The sequence below is a fragment of the Anarhichas minor genome, unplaced genomic scaffold (genome assembly GCF_050575085.1).
Source record: "Anarhichas minor isolate MPS153535 unplaced genomic scaffold, ASM5057508v1 ptg000027l, whole genome shotgun sequence".
Classification (NCBI taxonomy): Eukaryota; Metazoa; Chordata; class Actinopteri; order Perciformes; family Anarhichadidae; genus Anarhichas; species Anarhichas minor.
In genome coordinates this window covers 11,482,347-11,501,072 of record NW_027466473.1, presented here as the reverse complement: position 1 = coordinate 11,501,072, position 18,726 = coordinate 11,482,347, and the positions used below count along the sequence as shown (strand labels likewise).

At 41.9% G+C, this 18,726-nt stretch overlaps 1 protein-coding gene across 2 annotated transcripts; it reads left to right on the top strand.

Moving 5' to 3' along the window:
• The first annotated feature begins 1,683 nt into the window (after nucleotides 1-1,683).
• Nucleotides 1,684-16,667, top strand: LOC142960321 (actin filament-associated protein 1-like 1). 2 transcript variants are annotated; one of them, XM_076102125.1, is made up of 19 exons: nucleotides 1,684-1,858; nucleotides 8,621-8,749; nucleotides 9,449-9,529; nucleotides 9,672-9,757; nucleotides 9,840-9,957; nucleotides 10,067-10,156; nucleotides 10,301-10,515; nucleotides 10,761-10,940; nucleotides 11,052-11,135; nucleotides 11,659-11,761; nucleotides 13,253-13,408; nucleotides 13,591-13,805; nucleotides 14,003-14,148; nucleotides 14,253-14,334; nucleotides 14,637-14,745; nucleotides 14,955-15,122; nucleotides 15,206-15,369; nucleotides 15,522-15,641; nucleotides 15,813-16,667. In XM_076102125.1, exons 1-19 carry the CDS (start codon nucleotides 1,837-1,839, stop codon nucleotides 15,837-15,839), a joined length of 2,295 nt encoding a protein of 764 aa, XP_075958240.1. In that variant the 5' UTR covers nucleotides 1,684-1,836; the 3' UTR covers nucleotides 15,840-16,667. The 2 variants fall into 2 exon arrangements, with proteins under 2 accessions (XP_075958240.1, XP_075958239.1); XM_076102124.1 differs by lacking the exons at nucleotides 1,684-1,858; nucleotides 8,621-8,749 and having other exon boundaries at nucleotides 8,759-9,529.
• Nucleotides 16,668-18,726: the final 2,059 nt, after the last annotated feature.

Genomic DNA, 18,726 nt, shown 5'->3' with positions numbered 1-18,726 from the left:
TTGTTTGAAGCAAAAGGGATCCAGTTTTATTCACACAGACACTATGATCAGTGACTCATAAGCTGACGAGAATGGAGTGAGTCTCACTAACATTAGAGTTATTGAACACACAATGTTTTTTTATATATATAATGTGCATATACTGAAACCCAAAGGTCTCCTTCTTTTTTAATACTGGCATGTGTTTGTTTTGATGTCTGAAGCCATATCAGAGTTTAGAGTTCTTCTCTATGACATGAGCAGACTGTACAGTTCACTGATTGTAGGGTTTATTGTGAATTAACTATGTCATAGAAATCAGGTTTTAGTACTAAAATAAGACATCTTTGTTTCGCTTTTTTTACTTCAAGGAATCATCGTTTTTGTCAATTTATCCTTGCAGCTGCGCAGAATTTTTCACAGACGAATATCCAGACCCTCTGAATAAAGAAAAAACTAAAATGCTCAAGTGAAGGAAGGAAAGGAAAGAGGTGAAGGAAAGAAGGGTTGAGAACAGGAGGAAGTAACAATGAAAGGAATGTGTGAAGAGATAAACAAAGAAAGATGCAAAGAGAAAAGAAGTTATGACAAACTGAGTTTAATAAAGAGTTGGTTTCACAAAAGTAAAGTGGAAAGAAAGGATTTGTATTGGCTTAAAATGTGTGTGTGTGTGTGTGTGTGTGTGTGTGTGTGTGTGTGTGTGTGTGTGTGTGTGTGTGTGTGTGTGTGTGTGTGTGTGTGTGTGTGTATAGGTCTTCAACAATACAATATAGCACATACATAAACGTGTTTGGTACTAACTTATTTTTATTTATTTATTGAAGTATTATTTATAATTTGCAAACCTGTATCTGTAACTACAACTTCTGAATAAATGAATCAAGCATTATTATTTTGTCATTTATTGCCTTTTTGAAAGGATTCAAGTGGTTCTTCTGAGAATATCAAAAATTGTAATTTTATTCTATGTAATTTGGGGTAGTTGGCGAGAAATCAATGACTACTAATTAATGAATTCTCTCAAAGCTTTCAACTTTACCTCACTCCACGTTCAGCACAGACCAGCAGAGATACATAGACCAGTTGTTACGTATATACCTGTATGATTCCACTAAACAAAGCACTGTCTAATTGTGACACCTCATTACCAATTGTCACCAGTTTAATTTTTAGAAGCTTGGGGAGGCAATAGTATTCACTAACTCACTTGACAATGGCAAACATTAAAGAAATTATATATTTTGTTATTACTTGTACATTAATGTGTAAGTGCTATTTTAATGTGAGTGTAACTTTATATAGGTTACTGTTAGGTAGTTTAATCTTCATATTTTATAAAGTCACGTTTTGTATTCCAAATCGTAATCTAAGTAAAAAAAAAACAATATTTCTTTCTGAATTCTGGTGGACTATAAGACTTATAAATACTCTTGTAAAGTGCCTCACATTCTACCGCTGGCAGTCATACAATAAAAACACTAATGAACAACATATTGTGGATTGCATGTCCTCAAATATGACTAGCGTTGCTTCAACATGAGACTTTTTAATTAAGAGTCATGTTTTTGAAAAGTTGGGTAAACCTAAATAGACTGCAGGGTAAACCCAATGTTTAGTAGCGGTGCACTGACTAGCACTAGGACCCTGTGGATCCAGGGGAGCTGTGGATGATGAACCAGCGGCTACCGAGTCGAACTGTAAACTGCAGCGGCCACTCTGACTCACTTTGGCCGCACGGAGGCTGACGGAGCTCCGCTGTGAGGCGAACACGTCTCACATGTTACCAACCGTAACTTTTGAATGAAACTACGAAGGGACTATTACCGGAAATAAGCACACCCTGAGTTTCTCAACGACATGGACTCCAAACGCGAAGGTGGTGAGTAACAGTCTCTCTTTTAATATCACACGTAAGAATCACAGTATCTTTGTGAAGAAGCCTAACTACATAAATGTAGCTAAAGCCACACATGTACATTGAAGCACACGTCTTACGAGATAAACGGTCACAAACGCGCGACACAATTCAAAACATGGTAAATACACTAAAATAATAATTAGCCTAACATACTTGTGACTTAAACTCATCACAACAAAATGATATAAGCCTAAAACATTATAAACAACTGAGGTTTAATGTTTTTTATTTTATTTTAGTTCAGCTCAAGTCAGTTTATCTAAGTCAGGGGTGTCCAAACTTTTTTCAAAGAGAGCCAGATTTGATAATGTGAAAATGCCGTCCCTGCTAACATTATTTTAAACAATACAAGTAGCCTATACATACATTGTTATTTAATCATTTTATTTTCAATGACAGCGAATAGCAATGTAACCAAATGTAAGCATTCATGTGTGACCGGACTTTGGGCATGCCTGGCCTAAACCTTAGTTGTTTCCTGTGAAGATGGAAGTTTATTTTGAAAAGACAGTATGCATGTAACAAGCGAACACAGACTCATGTTGCTGGACTTTTGCAGGAAAAACGCACGAAAAGTGAGGAGTAATATTTCGTAAGATATCAATAAAACGGGGATGAATTTATATCATTGTATAAAGAGAGTGACATGAGAAGATCAATCTCATGTCTGTAAGTTAAATCAGCTATAATCACTATTTTAAAGTGATTAGTGACTCGTCTAAAACATTTTAAAAAAGGAATAACTTCAATAGAATCATTCTATACACTGTAGCTTTTTCACATTCTATTAGAATGTAAAGAAGTTACATTCTGATACAATGTAACTTATTTACATTCTATTAGAATGTAAAGAAGCTACATTCTGATACAATGTAGCTTATTTACATTCTAATAGAATGTAAATAAGCTACAGTGTTGCCTTTTCTTTTCTTTTCTTCCCACAATAACTAATTTTGTCAGGTTGATAAAAAAATGTCACTTTACTTCCTGCCATTATTGTTACTTATTCTAAGTGAATCGCCTCGCGCACGGGCTCCCGTTTGGAATAACGGGCGAGTCACCTACACGCCGGTTGGTGCGCTGTGTGTGTGTGTGTGTGTGTGTGTGTGTGTGTGTGGATGGAGGAGGTGTCCTCCAGGTAGTGTGACGCAATCTGATACCAACAGAGAAGTGCCTCGTTGGAAGCAGCGCTGCTGGAGTTGAAGCTGCAGCAGCTCAATGGCCGCTCTGTTTCTAAACCCCTTCAGGCGACAGACAGGAAGCTGCATTATGGTGCCACCAGGTGACGACACAGTGGCCTTAATTAAAAATCTGGCAAAAGAGGATCACAAGTGATTATCTGGAGGGAAAACAATGAACATTATGCACAAAAATCAGGAAGAGGAAAAGTATTCATGCATGCTTTTACCCCATAGGCCCAATATTTTGGCAAGGAGGGAATTTACACAAAAATAGAATAATAAATTGAGCCAAAATAGTTTTACAAACGAAATGTAGTCTAACATACTGATACTGTTCAAAGCTCTTACACATCTTTGTAATTGTGACGATCATGCGGTGATGGTGATGATAATCATATGAATTATGATATTTTTTTCTAAGTGCCACCGTAGGTTCAGCATCTACTCACCATCAATGGCACCTTGGTCACATCAGACATTTTGACTTATCAAGAGAAGCACATGTGTTGCTAATAACACTAACGATGGCTGTATTTCAGTGAGTCGTGACAGTGAGCCAGCGTGTACAGTGACCTCCAATACCAGATCCCTGAGGCCACCATTAATCAACCAGCGTTCAATGTACTGTTCTCACCTGCACCCTTTTCTTTCAACTGAAACACGAGCTTTGTGGTCGCTTTGAGCAGCCGTGCACTCTAGAAGAGAAAATACTCTCACTGTGCAGAAAAACAGGAATGATTGATAATGGGGCTCTGAGCCAGTATTGCAACTGCTGTCACAAATGGGAGAAGATTAAGTTGTAAAATGGCTTTGGACGATGCAGCGTTAGTACTACGGGAGTAAAAATCTCTGTTTAATGACTGACAAGCCTTGACCTCGACCACGGTTCCTTTACATTTACTTTTCCCTATTTCCTTCTCACCCAGTGATCCTCCACCCCTCTCTTTCCACTCCCTTTCATTTGAAGTCAGTGTGAGCTGTACTGCAAATCGACTACATTTAAATTTTCTGCGACAGAGATATCCAAAAGCAGCAGGTCTGTCCATGTTGGTGTTGTGTAGGTGGAAACTTAGCTGATGCTAAGATGCTCTTCTACCAAACAGGAAAAAGACCATCATGTGTTGTCCAGCTGACAATTATATTTTCACCACTACCATGTCACTCCCTGGAAGTACTGTCACAAAAAACAACCATTGAATAATTGGTTGACACGTGATAATTGGCTTGATTTAATGCTAATATCGAAAACATCATTGCAAGTTTAAAAGAGAAGTTTTTACATTTTGGGAAATAAGCTCTAGATGAAAAGATTGCTGCACTCTGTAAGCTAAACATGAAGGTACCAGCCGGCAAGTTAGCTTAGCTTAGCACAGCCGCTTGAAACAGGGATAAACAGCTAGCCTTGCTCTCTAATTAATGCAATTTGTAATTCTTAAACAAGTTTTTGTACAGATTAAACAACCAAGATACAACGTGTTGATTGGTGGGCTTTAGAGGTGCTGGTATAGGCAGATATTGTTGCCTTTTGGACAGAGCCAGACTAGCGGTTTCCAGTCTTTATGCTAAGCTAAGCCAACCATCCTCTGGTTGCCAGCTTCATATTTAGAGTACAGACATTAGATAATTCAGAATGTCTTACTTTTTCTTTCAATTGGTGGAATGTATGCATCAAAATCTTCTTTGTTGAGCTAATAGGCCACGGCATGTTGTTTTCCCATAGGGACTGTCTGGATGGCTCCTAACCTGGGGAGACCACCGCACAACAGTCTGGCTTTTAAATTAGACTCATGCTGTGCCACAGTGGCATGCTCCTCTGTTCCCTGTGTGTCCTCACCATTTACTATCTGAGCAAAATGATAAGATACTGAAAGAATGTGAAAAAGAGACAATTCCAGCACTATTTCCCCACCAGCTGTTTCTTTTTAAAGATCTTGCCAGTTTGGTTTCTGAGGGGGGGGGGGGTTTAAAGTGTCAGACTGAACGCTAACCAGTGCAGTGACACAATCTACTGTTGTCACGAAAATATGAATTACAGGATGCTGAATCTCTGAAGTAGACTTTTGTCTGAGAGGGAGTTTGGCGGGAGATGCCAAGACTTGAACTCTGACCTCCGTATGAAGAGGATGGGTGTCTGGAGAAGGGATGGATGAAAGGCAGACGAGAGAAAGGAGTTAAAATTAGAGGATGAGAGAGGGAGGGAGGGAGAGAAAGAAAGGAGTGGAAGAGAGAATGTGGGATCTGGAGGGACCTCAGCCTCTATAGGAGAGGGGGGAGGCTGCTGTAGCGCAAAACAGCAGCTTCATACACGTTGGATGTGTCACGTAAGTAAAACTTAAATGTTCCTGTAAAAGATACTTCTGTGTGTCAGGCAAAATGATCATCAATCATTTATCAACATAATTTCAGTGCTGTCATCGGTTTTCTTCCGTGTCCTGAAGGGAAAGGAAACAAAAGGAAGGGATTGTTCGGATGGGAGAGGCAAGTCAGGGAGGAGGTTAGCCTTGGATTGTTGTGATTAATGGGTTGGATTTGTAATGGATGGGAGGCAAAGCTTCAGGTTAGGAGGAGAAAAGTATCTTTTTTTTCTGTCACCCTGCTCCTCGTGAGCATTATGTGGTGAGATAAAGAGCAGCAGCAGTAAACAGTAGTAGTTGTTTTGTTCTGCGCTGCAACCAAACACGCTAAATCAGTTCAAATGAGAGTCGCATGGCCCAGGTCTCATGACTGACTGAAACACACAAACAGAACTTCCAAAGTCTTGGGGCTGTATCTTTGCTCTGTGTAAGACTATATCCCTGTGTAGAGGAGACAAATTAATAGTGCTCCCGGTACGTTAAGTGAATGTCCCTTTGGAAATTCGAAGAGGAAATGTGTGTGTGTGTGTGTGTGTGTGTGTGTGTGTGAGTGAGCGTGTGTGTGTGAGTGAGCGTGTGTGTGTGGAATGGGGGGTTACAAAGATCCCTCTGTGGGTTAGACCGACCACAAGCCTCCAGAGCAGCTGATTCTCAGCCTCTGAACCCTCCGGTCCCCCCGAGAGAACGAGAGAGAGACACACACACTCGGAGGAGAGAGAGAGAGACGGGATTGAACAGTCGGCCTTGATTGTAAAGTCAGACTTCAAGAAACAGAAAATAGACCAAAGGACCATTCTGAGGCTCCATCGGTCCACCGCTGGCTTTGTTTACTCTCAGATTGACTACATTGAATCTTGTGTTTTTTCAGCCCGTGTTGCAACATTTCCTGTCGATAAGTGAAGTACAATAGATCAATAGAGAAAATTCTTTGACTGCTTATTCAATAGATAGTGAATGGGGGAGAGGGGGAGACTCACAGTAGGATGGAGGAGAGAGTCAAGATCAAGAGGGAGTGGAGAGACGCTACTGTCGACAGCTAAGACAGGAAACCACAGCTGCTGGCCGAGAAATATTACACACACACACACACACACACACACACACAGCTGCTTGAGATATACCCTTTAACCCTGAATGCCCATGGATCGAAGCGATGCAGCTGTGTGGCACCACGCCCCTCTTAGACCGTGTGTGTGTGTGTGTGTGTTAGTTCCTGTTTTGTTTTTGTTGGAGTTTCTGACATTGTATTGTTTGCTGTGGTCTTGCAGAGCATTGTGGTCATCTAATTTTGGCCCTTGGTGAGACAATAGATTATTGTCAGGGGGTGACGGAGGAGGCTGTGAGAGCGTCTCTCTCTCTCTCTCTGTCTGTGTCCTCATTGTGTGAGAGAAGAGAGACTGTTTTCATCATATTTAATCGTAACCCCTGTAAAAACATATTTTATTTTATTCTTAAACATTCATATCTACCTGCTGCAGCTTTTTATCTTCTTTCACTTTCATTTTAACATCTGACTAGTTGTCACTGAGGAAGTTTTTCTAGCTACTGTATGGCACACTGGAAGATTCTTCCTGATAAAACTGAAATAAAATACTTTGTATAGTGCTCCCAGAGTTTATTCAGAGTGTAAGAAGGACATTTAGTATTATTATTTATTGCGAGAGAAGATTAATAAAGGAGGTCGATTACTTTCTCTGTGGGCAGCACAGTGATTTGTGCTGATGTGTCCTTGAACTTCCACTCAACCTTGTTTGTGTTTTGGGTGAAGCAACATTGTTGATTTTACAATTTTATTGCCAAAAATGACAACGATTTAATGTTTCCCCCAAATATTTTTCTTGGTGGTGTGGAAAAAGCCACTTAAAGAGCACGTGGGTCAAGGCCAACTTTCCACTAAACCCAAACTGAAATAAAAATAGTTTTAGGGTTAGCAGCTCCTAAACTCTTAAAGATCCACTCCATCTATTCAATGGCAGGAATAATACTTCATCTTATCAATAGTGGCCAATATCCAGTATTTAATTAAAGGTCAGCCTGTTACTCTGCATGTCTGCTTAACACTTAAACTAATGTTCCTCATGTCAGACGTCTGCCTCTCAGACATCTCTTATGAATGAACAATCAGCTGAATGAACTAACAGGCAGCTTGGTAACCGTATCCTATTCTATCTCAAGTGGAAGTGCAGATTCTATTCTTTACTTTGGCTCCATTTCCTTTTGGGAAGGAAGCTTCCTGCCCCATCCTCCCTAGCTCCTTTTCTCCTCCGACTCCCCCGCCTCCTCCATCCAGGCAGGATGTGTGAGAGTGTGTCCGAGTTTTTGAAACAATGTCAAGGTCAACAAAACACACAGGATGTCAGTATTGAACATGAAAACAATTATTTTTCAAAGCAAGCTCGAAATATCCAAACTGAAAGTGGGACCTAATCGGTGGTGGTGAAGGGACAAAACAGACTTCCTAACAGACAGAAAGACTCTGAGGTGGACATCATGAACAGGGCGATGCGTTAGGATGTTAAATATCTCCTCCCCGTCAGCTGTTGCAACAGGCGGTACGATGAGTTCCAAACTGACTTCATGCCCCTCGGGAACTGCCAGTTTCGCTCACACTTGGTCTATGTGGTCTATGTGGCCTTGCATAAGTGTGCTAAATTGATATTTGATGCACTTGTAATAGCATAAGAATTTCAGCCATGTGAAAGGGAACATATCATGCTCGTATCAGGCTCGTACTTGTATTCGGGGTTTCTACTAGAATATGTTGACATGCTTTAATGTTCAAAAACACATATTGTTTGTCTGAATATACCTTTATTCACCCTCTGCTTGAGATGCCTGCCTCTTTAAGCTCCCCTCAGGAAAAGGCCCAGTCTGCCCTATTGAAAAATATGGCCCACCTTTGGAAAGTTAGTTTTCCACCGGTGGGTGGACATACTCAAATGGGGGATGGTATATTCTAATGAGCCTACATGTGACATAGGAAGGGGAGCCAAATATGGCTTGTTGAATCATATCTCGGCAGCCCACAAAATAACTGACTGGGTTTGTGGGTTGGTAGGCACTCCAGATACCCAAAAGTATGTGCACAAGCACTGACATTTTCTTTCTCCATAATATGTCCCCCTGTGTGTGCATATTTTATTGTCACTCTGCAACCACAATATTAATATGTTCTCCTCGGTCCTCAGTCGTGATGGAGCGACTTGTGAACGAGCTGGGCTCTCTGCTGAAGATGCTGGACCACGAGACGGTCAGTCCTGCCACGGCTGACAAGATGGCCTCCATACGTGTCATCCTGGACTCTATGCAGCTGTCAGGTACGGAATTAGGTCTCCGATGGAGGGGACGGTGTGACGAACCTCTGGGTTTGTTGTTATTTCACTGAGACTGAATTGAGTCTTCTTACATCAGTAAGTAAGCACTTATTTTCTTGACTCTTGCAGCCAAAGCATTTCTGAGCAGTTTGTTCTACTGTTACAGTGTTTATTCAGACAAGGACAGAGCATTTCTTTCTTCCTCATCGTTTTTTTAATGAGGCAACCTTCTTGTCATGAGCCTGCCATACTGCAACACCGCATTAGTACAGTATTTGTCTTGCATTTAGAAATATGCACATGGACATTGAATCTTCGTGAAGTCTTGACAGTAAATCCTTGTTTGTCTGGGGGATGAACAGAAGGACGTTGGAGGAGATAAGAGGATTGTGGTAAGAGGATAATGAAATGTAAATGTTAAACGAGGATAACGAGAGGTCAAAGAAAGGAGAAAAGCATCCTGATGGTACCACGTTCTCACAATTGTTTGAATGGACCCAGGTTAAGGGTTTTATCTTAACACATTATCATGTTACACTTCAATGTTCATGTTTATTCTAAAACACTTCCAAAACGTCTGGGATGTTTGGCAAACTTTTCGCACTCACTCTGGTAATCCTGACCCTCCTGACCCTAGCACACACCACAATCCTAAGCAGAGCTTTCATACTATTTCCAACCCCGAATTGATCTTTTCCACAGTCAATGGCTCAGACATCTACATGAACAGCTGTCTCTATGGCAATGGCACCAGTTTTGTAGAGTCGCTGTTTGAGGACTTCGGTGAGTAGACCTTTCAAACCACTTCAGTGTTATCATAAGTGTATATTTCCAATCATACCACGACATCTACAACATGCATGATATCATAAAATGTATTGTCTTTTATCTTTATAATAACATGAATCCTCTGCTGTTCCGTCAGACTGTGATCTGCACATGCTCAGTGTGTCTCCAGAGGAGCAGAAGGAGCACAAAGAGGAAGAGGAGACGACTCATCTCAATAAATCTGTAAGTCGTCTACACAGTATGTAACCGTCAGTTCATTTGCCTCCGTTGTCCTCGCAACTAAAACCTTTAACTTTCCCCTCAGACACCGACTGACACGCCCCCTCCTCTGCCAACCACCCCCCTCCCTGATGACTACTATGAAGAAGCTGTTCCTCTGGATCCTGGATCCACCCCTCAGTACTTCACCACCAACATGAACAGTTCTGTACACCAACTCCAAAACAAAAAATGTGCACTAATAATTGCAAACAGCAGAATTATTAGAAGTTCCTCCTTCATCTCATCTCATCTTCCGCTCCTCTCCTGCAGCTTCCAGGAACTCAGTGGAGGATGCTTACTATGAAGATGCCGACGATAACTACCCCACCACCATGATTGACGGGCCGCCCAAAAACTCCTGTGGGTCTACCCGCTCTCGTGCTTACTCATGTTGCAATTCAAATGTACAAATACAAACAGAGGCATGTTATGATCATGAAGAAGGTAGAATACATGGATGAACAGAACCAGAATTTGATCAGATATGTTATTTTTGTTGCTCAGACAATGACTCCGATGCTCTGAGCAGCTCATACGAGTCTTACGAAGAAGAAGAGGAAGAGGAGGCCAAAGGACGGGAGCGACCTCAGAGATGGATGGCCGAGGAGAGTCCCGATGAACCGGTTAAAGACTGCCGCATCTGTGCCTTCCTACTGCGAAAGAAACGCTTTGGCCAATGGGCCAAACAGTTAGTCGTTGTCAGAGACAATAAACTGCAGGTAAATAGAGCGGTTTATGTTTATTTCATCTCTCAAACCAAAGGATCGAATCTATATCTGCTGTTATTTGGGGGGAAAACGTTGGGGGAAAACAAACAAACATCAGATGTATACTGTATGTATGTATATAATGTTAATCTTCAAACTCTTTTCAAAGGTTATATTTTAGCACTGAAGTGAAATGGCATCACATGATACATCATGTATTTTTTGTGTTTACGGTACCCTACTATCTCCCTTTATAGTGCTATAAGAGCATCAAAGAGAGCACTCCCCACACAGAGCTCCCGCTGAATCTGTGTAACGTCATCTACGTCCCGAAGGAAGGCCGGAAAAAGAGACACGAGTTGCGCTTCTCCTTGCCTGGAGGCGAAGTTCTGGTCCTGGCTGTTCTGAGTAAAGAGCAGGCCCAGCGGTGGCTCAAGGTACCTTTATTCACTATATCAGAGGGCTGGTGCTGAGACAGGCAGAGTCTGGGAGGACAAGGGGGAATATGGCTGCGGGTGAGGACATACGTTTTCTTTTTCTGAAACCAGGTGGTACAAGATGTTGGCAGCCAATGTAGCAACACTGAAGTATCCACGTCTCCCATTATACAGAGGAAGTTGGAGCTTGACAAGGTGTGTGCATGTGTCTTTGTGTGTGTTAGCTACAGTATGGTCTTTGTTGTTTTGCCAGATAAACCAGTCACAAATGTCTTACATTTGTCCAAATGAGGTTCAGTCAAACAGCTGCCTCTCTGAATCTATACTCTAGTTTTTACATTTCATTGTCTGTCGCTGACATCGCCTCTTTCAGCCCCCTCATGACACAACTGTTCCTTTGGCTCCTAGTTATAGTGAGTGAGGTGACATTATTGCGGTGGCTGAGCTGGGCGGCCTTCAAAAAGCCTCTTACCCTCAACAGAGTTTTGGCAACGAGCAGAATGCATGGTGACATGGCAGTTCCACCCCATGTTGGCAGAATAGCTTTTAAAATACATAAAGTCAATAAGACTTTTTTTGTAAAGAAACTTGCGTGTAACTTTTGTTGACATGATCGCTCAGTCAGCGGACAGCGGGATTCGTTAAAACAGGGTTGATATATTATGTTAATATGTAACAGAAAAATAAGTAATGAAGGTTTCCACTTTCTCTTTGCCAGATGCTGCAGAGTGACCGGCAGGCATCAGACTCAGACAGCGGGCCAACGGCAGAAAACCAGTCCACTGCACAGGGACCAGGACGGGACCCCAGTGACTCACTGAGTAGGTTTACCTTCATAAGCACATCATTGATTCAACTCTCATTTTTCACTCTTTTTATCATTGAAAGCTGAAGGATTAGATCTTCATCATCATAGTGAGATTTAACAATAGATTTGTGTTGTGATTGTCTGCGATAGAAACTACGGTAAGGTGTCTGTTATTATTGTAAATTAGACAATAATTACATTAATTATGACACATATTTAAAAGTTATTTGTCTCACTTTGCTAGATCAGGAGGAGGAGGAGGGTGAAATTAATTAAAGACAGTTTTTGCCAACTTGAACCCAAACACTCACCTCCCACTGTGACATAGCTCTACTAGCTTCCTACAGGCGTCAAGTCCACTAAATGATGGGCGGGGTTAGTTAACCCAAATCACATTTCATTAGCTGCATTAATGTAACAGCACAGAGTTCTAGATTAGTCATTATAAACGTTCTATCGTTTAGTGAAAAGAGAGCAATTAAATGATGTTAATTGTTTTGTTGAAACCGATTTAAATAGGTGTTTATTGAACTTATTTGTTCTTTCACTCTATTCATATCAATGAGGATAGACCAATTATTAGAAACACTCAATGTTATTAGTAAAAACCTACAACATCAGAGATACATTTTCTGTTGTGCAAAAGTGCTAATACTAGTATCAGAGGCCCCTAACCCCGAACTTTAACCTTAACCTATACATAAAACCAAGTCTTAGCCCTCAAACGGTCCTTATTAAAGTTACAGGCACAGTGCACATTAATACACATTTCCGTAAATGCGCCAGTTTAGGCATCTCGAATGCAGTCCCTGGGCTTTAAATGTGTCTGTAAATTAGAGGCAGTGAAGACTAAATTGTCCTTGCTTTCCAAAAATATCCTCACGGTCTTGAAGTCAAGTCCCCACACAAACAAAAACACACATACACATCCTTTTAAGAGTCTGATCTCAAGCACACACACTGTTTCTGTTTATCTATCTACAAAACCGGGAAGGATAAACCCGGGGATCTAAGATGTTGGGTCAAACACAGTCATATTGTTTCAGTGTTACAACCTGTTTACTGACCGAGACAAGAGAGAGGGAGAGACAGGAAGTGAGCCGCGAACAGATATGACATCCTTCCTGTCCTGTCTTCCTGCGATTGTCTCCCACTGACATCATAGGAAGTAGGCTGGACCGAGCGCTGCAGCACCTGGTACATGTAGTATAAACACGCTGTCACACTCAGGGGATATATCGAATACATCAAATAAAATGATAAAGGGATGGTGTTTTGGACAGACAGGGATGTAAACTGCATACAACTGCATGGTGGTGATTCTAGTTTGGATTAGAGAGTATTATTAACACAAACACAGCTAGACACTGCACCGATGAGGCAGCATGATGGATGCACATCATGTGAGATTCACCTGATGAAAACCTGAATATCAAGTGCTCCTCAACCCGATGACCACAGGGTCGGCCCCAGCACCGTCTGACCTGGGTGTGTTTGATTTTAGACAGGGGGAAGCGCGGCGCGTTCTCAGAGCTGACGGGGTCAATGAGCAGAGCGGCCGGGAAGAAAATCAACCGGATCATCACTTTCTCCAAACGGAAACCTCCGTTACCAGGAGAGCCTCCCTCCTCTTCCGGTCACCGTGAAAACCCACGCTGTGGTGAGGACACGTTGATCAACATGCTACTTGGTTGATTGACTGGCTGTTTGGTCAGTTTGTGGATATTTAAGTGACTGATTGATGATTAAAGCATTGGCAGAAGTATTTCACAGCTTTAAAAAGAATGTCCACGTCTGCCGTCTTTTCATCACTTCCACATTCCTCCTCTCCCTCCCCCGCAGGCTTCCTCAGTGCGTGTCTGAGCGGCTCTTGGAAGGAGCATTGGTGTGTTGTGCGAGGAGGAAGCTTGTACCTGCAGAAGGACCCCGGGGACCGGGGGCCACCGGCCATCGTGGTACCGCTCAAAGGTGCAGAGGTGGTGACAGGCGGCTTCGGCCCCAAACATCCCTTCTCCTTCTGCATCCTGCAGGCTGGCAGCGAACTAGCATCCTTAGAGGTACTATATGGAGGTGTCAAAAGATCAGTTCATACCGGCAGAGGAGATTTCATTTCATTTCATTTGTTTGCTTTTCTTGACTCTTTTTTTCATGAGATTGTGGAAACAGACGAGACAGAATGTTAATATGTGCACAGGGATGACACACCTACATTTTTCTAGAAACCAAGTGGCTTTGTTTGTTGTGTGTCCATCAGGCCAGCTGCTCGGAGGATCTCGGCCGCTGGCTGGGTGTGTTGTTCGCAGAGACCGGCAGCACCACTCTCCCTGAAGAGCTGCACTACGACTACATCGACGTGGATACGCTCACTGACATCCGGCACGCTGCGAGACACTCCTTCCTGTGAGTCACTTCCTACAGAATATGTTTGCGTCTTTCCACATGTATTTAATTAGAGTTTTCTGTCTCTTAACATCCCGAAATACCGTCTGTGTTTTTCCTCTCAGGTGGGCCACTACCACTGCTACTTCCTCCAGCAGCACCTCGACAGACTCCAGAACATATGATGATGTCTATGAAAGCATCGCGGTGAGGAAACATCACGTGAACCAGTGATAAAATATCATTAAACATGGCGACGCTCTCCTCTTCCTTTGTTCAGTTGCAGATTTATCTAAATGACTTAAATCATCATGAGACTTCTGCCTCGATTATTCTGCTAATTCACATGTTTGATTTCTTTGGAATTAAACATGATTAAACTACACATATAAGTCCCGCCTCATGGCTTTGTCTGTACAGATTTAGTTATATAAATAACACACAGATGCATCAAAATAAAATGGGCTCCAGAAATGTAGATTTTGAAAATGCGCTTGTTTTTCCTCCAGGAGGGCGATGTTGAGAGCCGAGCTGGACCGGTGAGACGTCATGCCTCCTTCTCCAGCAGGGACTCCGAAAAAACGGAACAACAGGCCGCCATCAAGAGACACGCCTCCAGTGAGTCTCCTTTCATGATTGATTGATTGATTGATTAGACAGGTGAAGATTGTTGAAAATTGTTAGACATGTCCCACCTGGCTTCTCCTGGTCCCGATTGCGGTGAAGAATAAAAGTTTGTCAAAGCAGATAAATAGTTAAATAGCTCAATTACATTTTTTTTTCTCATCATAATCAGTCTATTTATATTCTGCCACGTGTTCTGTTAGATGTAAATCAGTACGGACGGTATGGCAAGACGCGTGCGGAGGAGGACGCCAGGCGGTACCTAACTCAGAAAGAGGAACTGGAGAAGCAAAAGGAAGAGCTCAGACACGCGCTGATTTCCCTCCGCAAGGAGAAGAAGGAGGTGAAGGAGGAGATGCAGAGTGTTACAGGTCCGAGACAAATCATACACGCAGCACTGTTTAGACTTCAGCTTTGTAGCGGTACTAACTTATGAGTGTTTGTGTGTGTGCAGGTCATGGTGTGGAGCGGTTAGCCAAGCTGGAGGTGCTGTGTAAGCAGAAAGAGGAGGAGAGGGTGGAGCTGGAGCTCAGACTGACAGAGGTCAAAGAAAACCTGAAGAAGTCATTGGCTAGGGGAGCCCTGGGTCCTCCCACTGACACCAAGATCAGCGTCAAGGTAAGCAGCTACAGCAGAGACGATGCGTCATTTATCAAGCTCTAGACACCTGATTTAGACACACAATTACTGTAAATCCTAAATGAGTGAAATCTGACATTTGTGCGTGTGCATGTGCATGTGTGTGTGCGCGCGTGTGTGTGTGTGTGCAGGCACAGGGCAGTAAGGTGGAGAAGGTTTATAATGAGACTGTGCCCATCAACTCAGAGCTTCGTAAACGCCCACCACCTCTTTACGCCTCCTCCAAGGTGAACGTCATGCAGAAGGCAAAGGTAAAGTGTGTGTGTGTGTGTGTGTGTGTGTGTGTGTGTGTGTGTGTGTGTGTGTGTGTGTGTGTGTGTGTGTGTGTGTGTGTGTGTGTGTGTGTGTGTGTGTGTGTGTGTGTGTTAGATGAGGACAGCTAGAAATGCTTTCCTCACTTTTTGCTGTGTCATGGTTTCCAGGAGTGGGAGTCAAAGAAGGGGACCTAGACTGAACATAAACGGATCGACAGATGGATTCATGTGAAGGGAGGATGTGTTAAAAGAAGAAACAGTTGCAGATAACTGGCACTGGGAAGAAGAGGAAAGAGATGAGGAAGAAGAAGCAGAGGTGAAAGAGGGAAGAGGACAGACTCTGACACAGTTTTCCCTCTTAACTATCAAGAAAAAGAGGAACCTTTGCAAGTAGAGGCAGCACGGTGCTGTCTCAACCACTGTAGATATGACAGACGTCACTGATGTACCAGTACAGTATTAATGTGGATCACTATGAACAGTATAGATTGCGTGTGTGTTTACATTTGCACAGGGCTGCAGAAAGCGAAAATGTGATTATTTCATAGAAATGCATCACAAAGGGAGAGTGTGGTTCATGAACACTGTGAGTTCAGAGTTACAGGCTACTGGTTTTATACCTTCACAGGATACCTGTCAATGTAAAATGAAAACCAAAAGTAAAGACATGATTATTACCTTAAATTATCTTTGTTAATAAGAGAAGTATCCCACATTTTGTGAGGTGTATTTAAACCATTAGGAAAGCATATCGAGTATGACACTGTTCCTGAAACAAACGAGTAAAATGTGTATTATTGCAATGTGAAACTATTGGTTTTTAACCATTATATGTGTATTTTTTTTTTTTGTTGCCTTTTGCACTTTATCTTGTTGTATTTTGTGATTACACAAATGTCTTGGAAATTAGCCTTAGCGCCCCACTTCGGAATCGTGAGGATAAAAGCTTGTGTCTGCTTTCCCTGATCGTCGCAGCGACATGAACGAACACACATGTTGGAGTAAATGATTACTTTATCAAGACGTGTTGTCTCCTGGACTGTTTCTTTGAGTTTTGTTCCTTTGTTTCAGCCTGGTACCTCCTCAAAAGAGAAATTCACTGTAACAAACCAGCAGCAGAATCACCACTGTGAGCTATGAGCGCCATCTAGTGGTGAAATCAAGTGTAAGCACTGGTTTGAACATTGTGAGGACGTCTAAACACCACCCTTTGGCTGTTAGTAGGCTGCTATTCAACTATTCAACATAATTTACCAGTTTATACTTACTGACAATGACACATTAGAAAACTTGCACAGGTCTATTTGTCTTATGTTCATAGAGGGAGTTCATCATCGTCATCCACAATCAGTGGCTCTGTAGTGTTTTTAGTTGTGAGCAGCTCCTCAACTTCCTTTCCTGGCATTGCATTGTGGGAGAAAAGACGCTTAAAATGAAAGGCTTTTGCTATCCAGTTTGACGGTTATGGAAATAAGTAAATGTAATTATGTTGTTTGCATACAAAGAGGTTACATGGGTATACTTATTTAAGAAGCGTTTATTTTGTGACACGCTTAATTGAATGGTGTAGCGCCATGCTGCACCTTTAATAGCCTACAGGTGTGCGCCTCCCATTTCGTGTCTCGCACGCGGGACAACTAACAGTTTTAAACCGCCGAAATTGTTTGATTTGAAAGTTAAAAACGCAGAAAAATATGGTTTGAAGCAAGATTTTTCTATTGACAACAACACGTTATGAGTTTTGGAAGTGACTCAAGCTTTTTTCTTTCCATATTTGTTTTATTTTTGGCATTTCAAACGGACTAATTAGAATAGTTTGAATCATGCGAGTCGGAAATAAACCTCAACAGCCATCACTGTTATAAAACATGCTCAATCTGAAGGAATATAATTATGGACATTGATTTCTTTGTTTGATTGAGTTTTGCTCTTAAAATGAATTAGTTGTATCAGATAAAGTCCTGCTGGAGGAAAATGCGTCAACACTGCGAATGAACGTAAGTATATGTTTTTGTATACTTTGATACTTTACCAGTGTGAACACATTACATCCTCAAAACCTGGCATGGCCTCCTGAAATATAAAAAGGGAGAACAGTTCTGCTGCATCGATCTGTATGGGTTAACACAATCATACTAGAAACAATAAAGGGCCAGTTCACCCAAGTAAAACAAAATAAATGTCTCGCTTATCTATTGTGGTACATCTTATTTTACACAAATTTAAACCATGTCTCGAAATTCCATTACAATTGAGGTGAATGGAATCTCATTTATGGTGCAAAACGTTAAATTAAAAATAATTTAAAAATCAGCAACATTTCAGTCTAGAATCATGATGTCTCGTTATTCTGAATAACTGACAACAGTTTTCCACAGCACATAGTTGATTACATCTCTAATATCGATGAATACTCAAAGCATTTTAAACATAACACCATCACAGGTGCAGATGGGTGGAAAAAACATAAATAAGACAAGACTATAACTTCTTTAAAAAGAGTTTATTTAGTGCATTTCTAGTTTGTCCACAGCAGGGACCAAAATATTAAGTTAATCTGTGCTCCCATTGGTCCAGGTGGTTCTGGCTCTGGTCCAACACCATTGGTCCATTAATGTTGTGGTGCAATACTATTGGTCCAGTAGTGTTCCAACACCCTCCCATTGGTTCACTAGTGTTCTGGTTTGACACTGTTGGCTCACTAGTGTTCACTTTCGGTCAGGAACACGTAAGACCAGAAAAAAAAAAACGGACCTTCGGCATGCTGCTACTGAGCAGAGGTCCACAAGCTTCCATGCAACAACAAACAAACAGCAAGGGACAACAACAACCAACAGAAAGATAAACAACAGCATCGCTTGTAAGAAGTAAGCATGGAAGCATATATAGTAAACCTTATTTTTACCTGCTAAAGCCCTCGGGAGGTTTGTCTGATATACTACAGATCTTAAAAAGGTAAAATCCCACCCCCTCCCTCCCTCCCCCCAGATACATGCGTGCACACACACACATACATACACACACACACACACACACACACACACTTGCTTGCCCACACACACACATCACTCCTACTGCAAGC

What these genes read in the sequence shown, in the direction of transcription:
- LOC142960321 (XM_076102124.1), top strand. Translation starts at nt 9,289, where the DNA reads ATGTTCATGTTTATTCTAAAACACTTCCAAAACGTCTGGGATGTTTGG. An exon ending in GGAGATGCAGAGTGTTACAG is followed by an intron (nt 15,123 to 15,205) that starts GTCCGAGACAAA and finishes GTGTGTGTGCAG; the next exon opens with GTCATGGTGTGGAGCGGTTA. An exon ending in ACGTCATGCAGAAGGCAAAG is followed by an intron (nt 15,642 to 15,812) that starts GTAAAGTGTGTG and finishes CATGGTTTCCAG; the next exon opens with GAGTGGGAGTCAAAGAAGGG.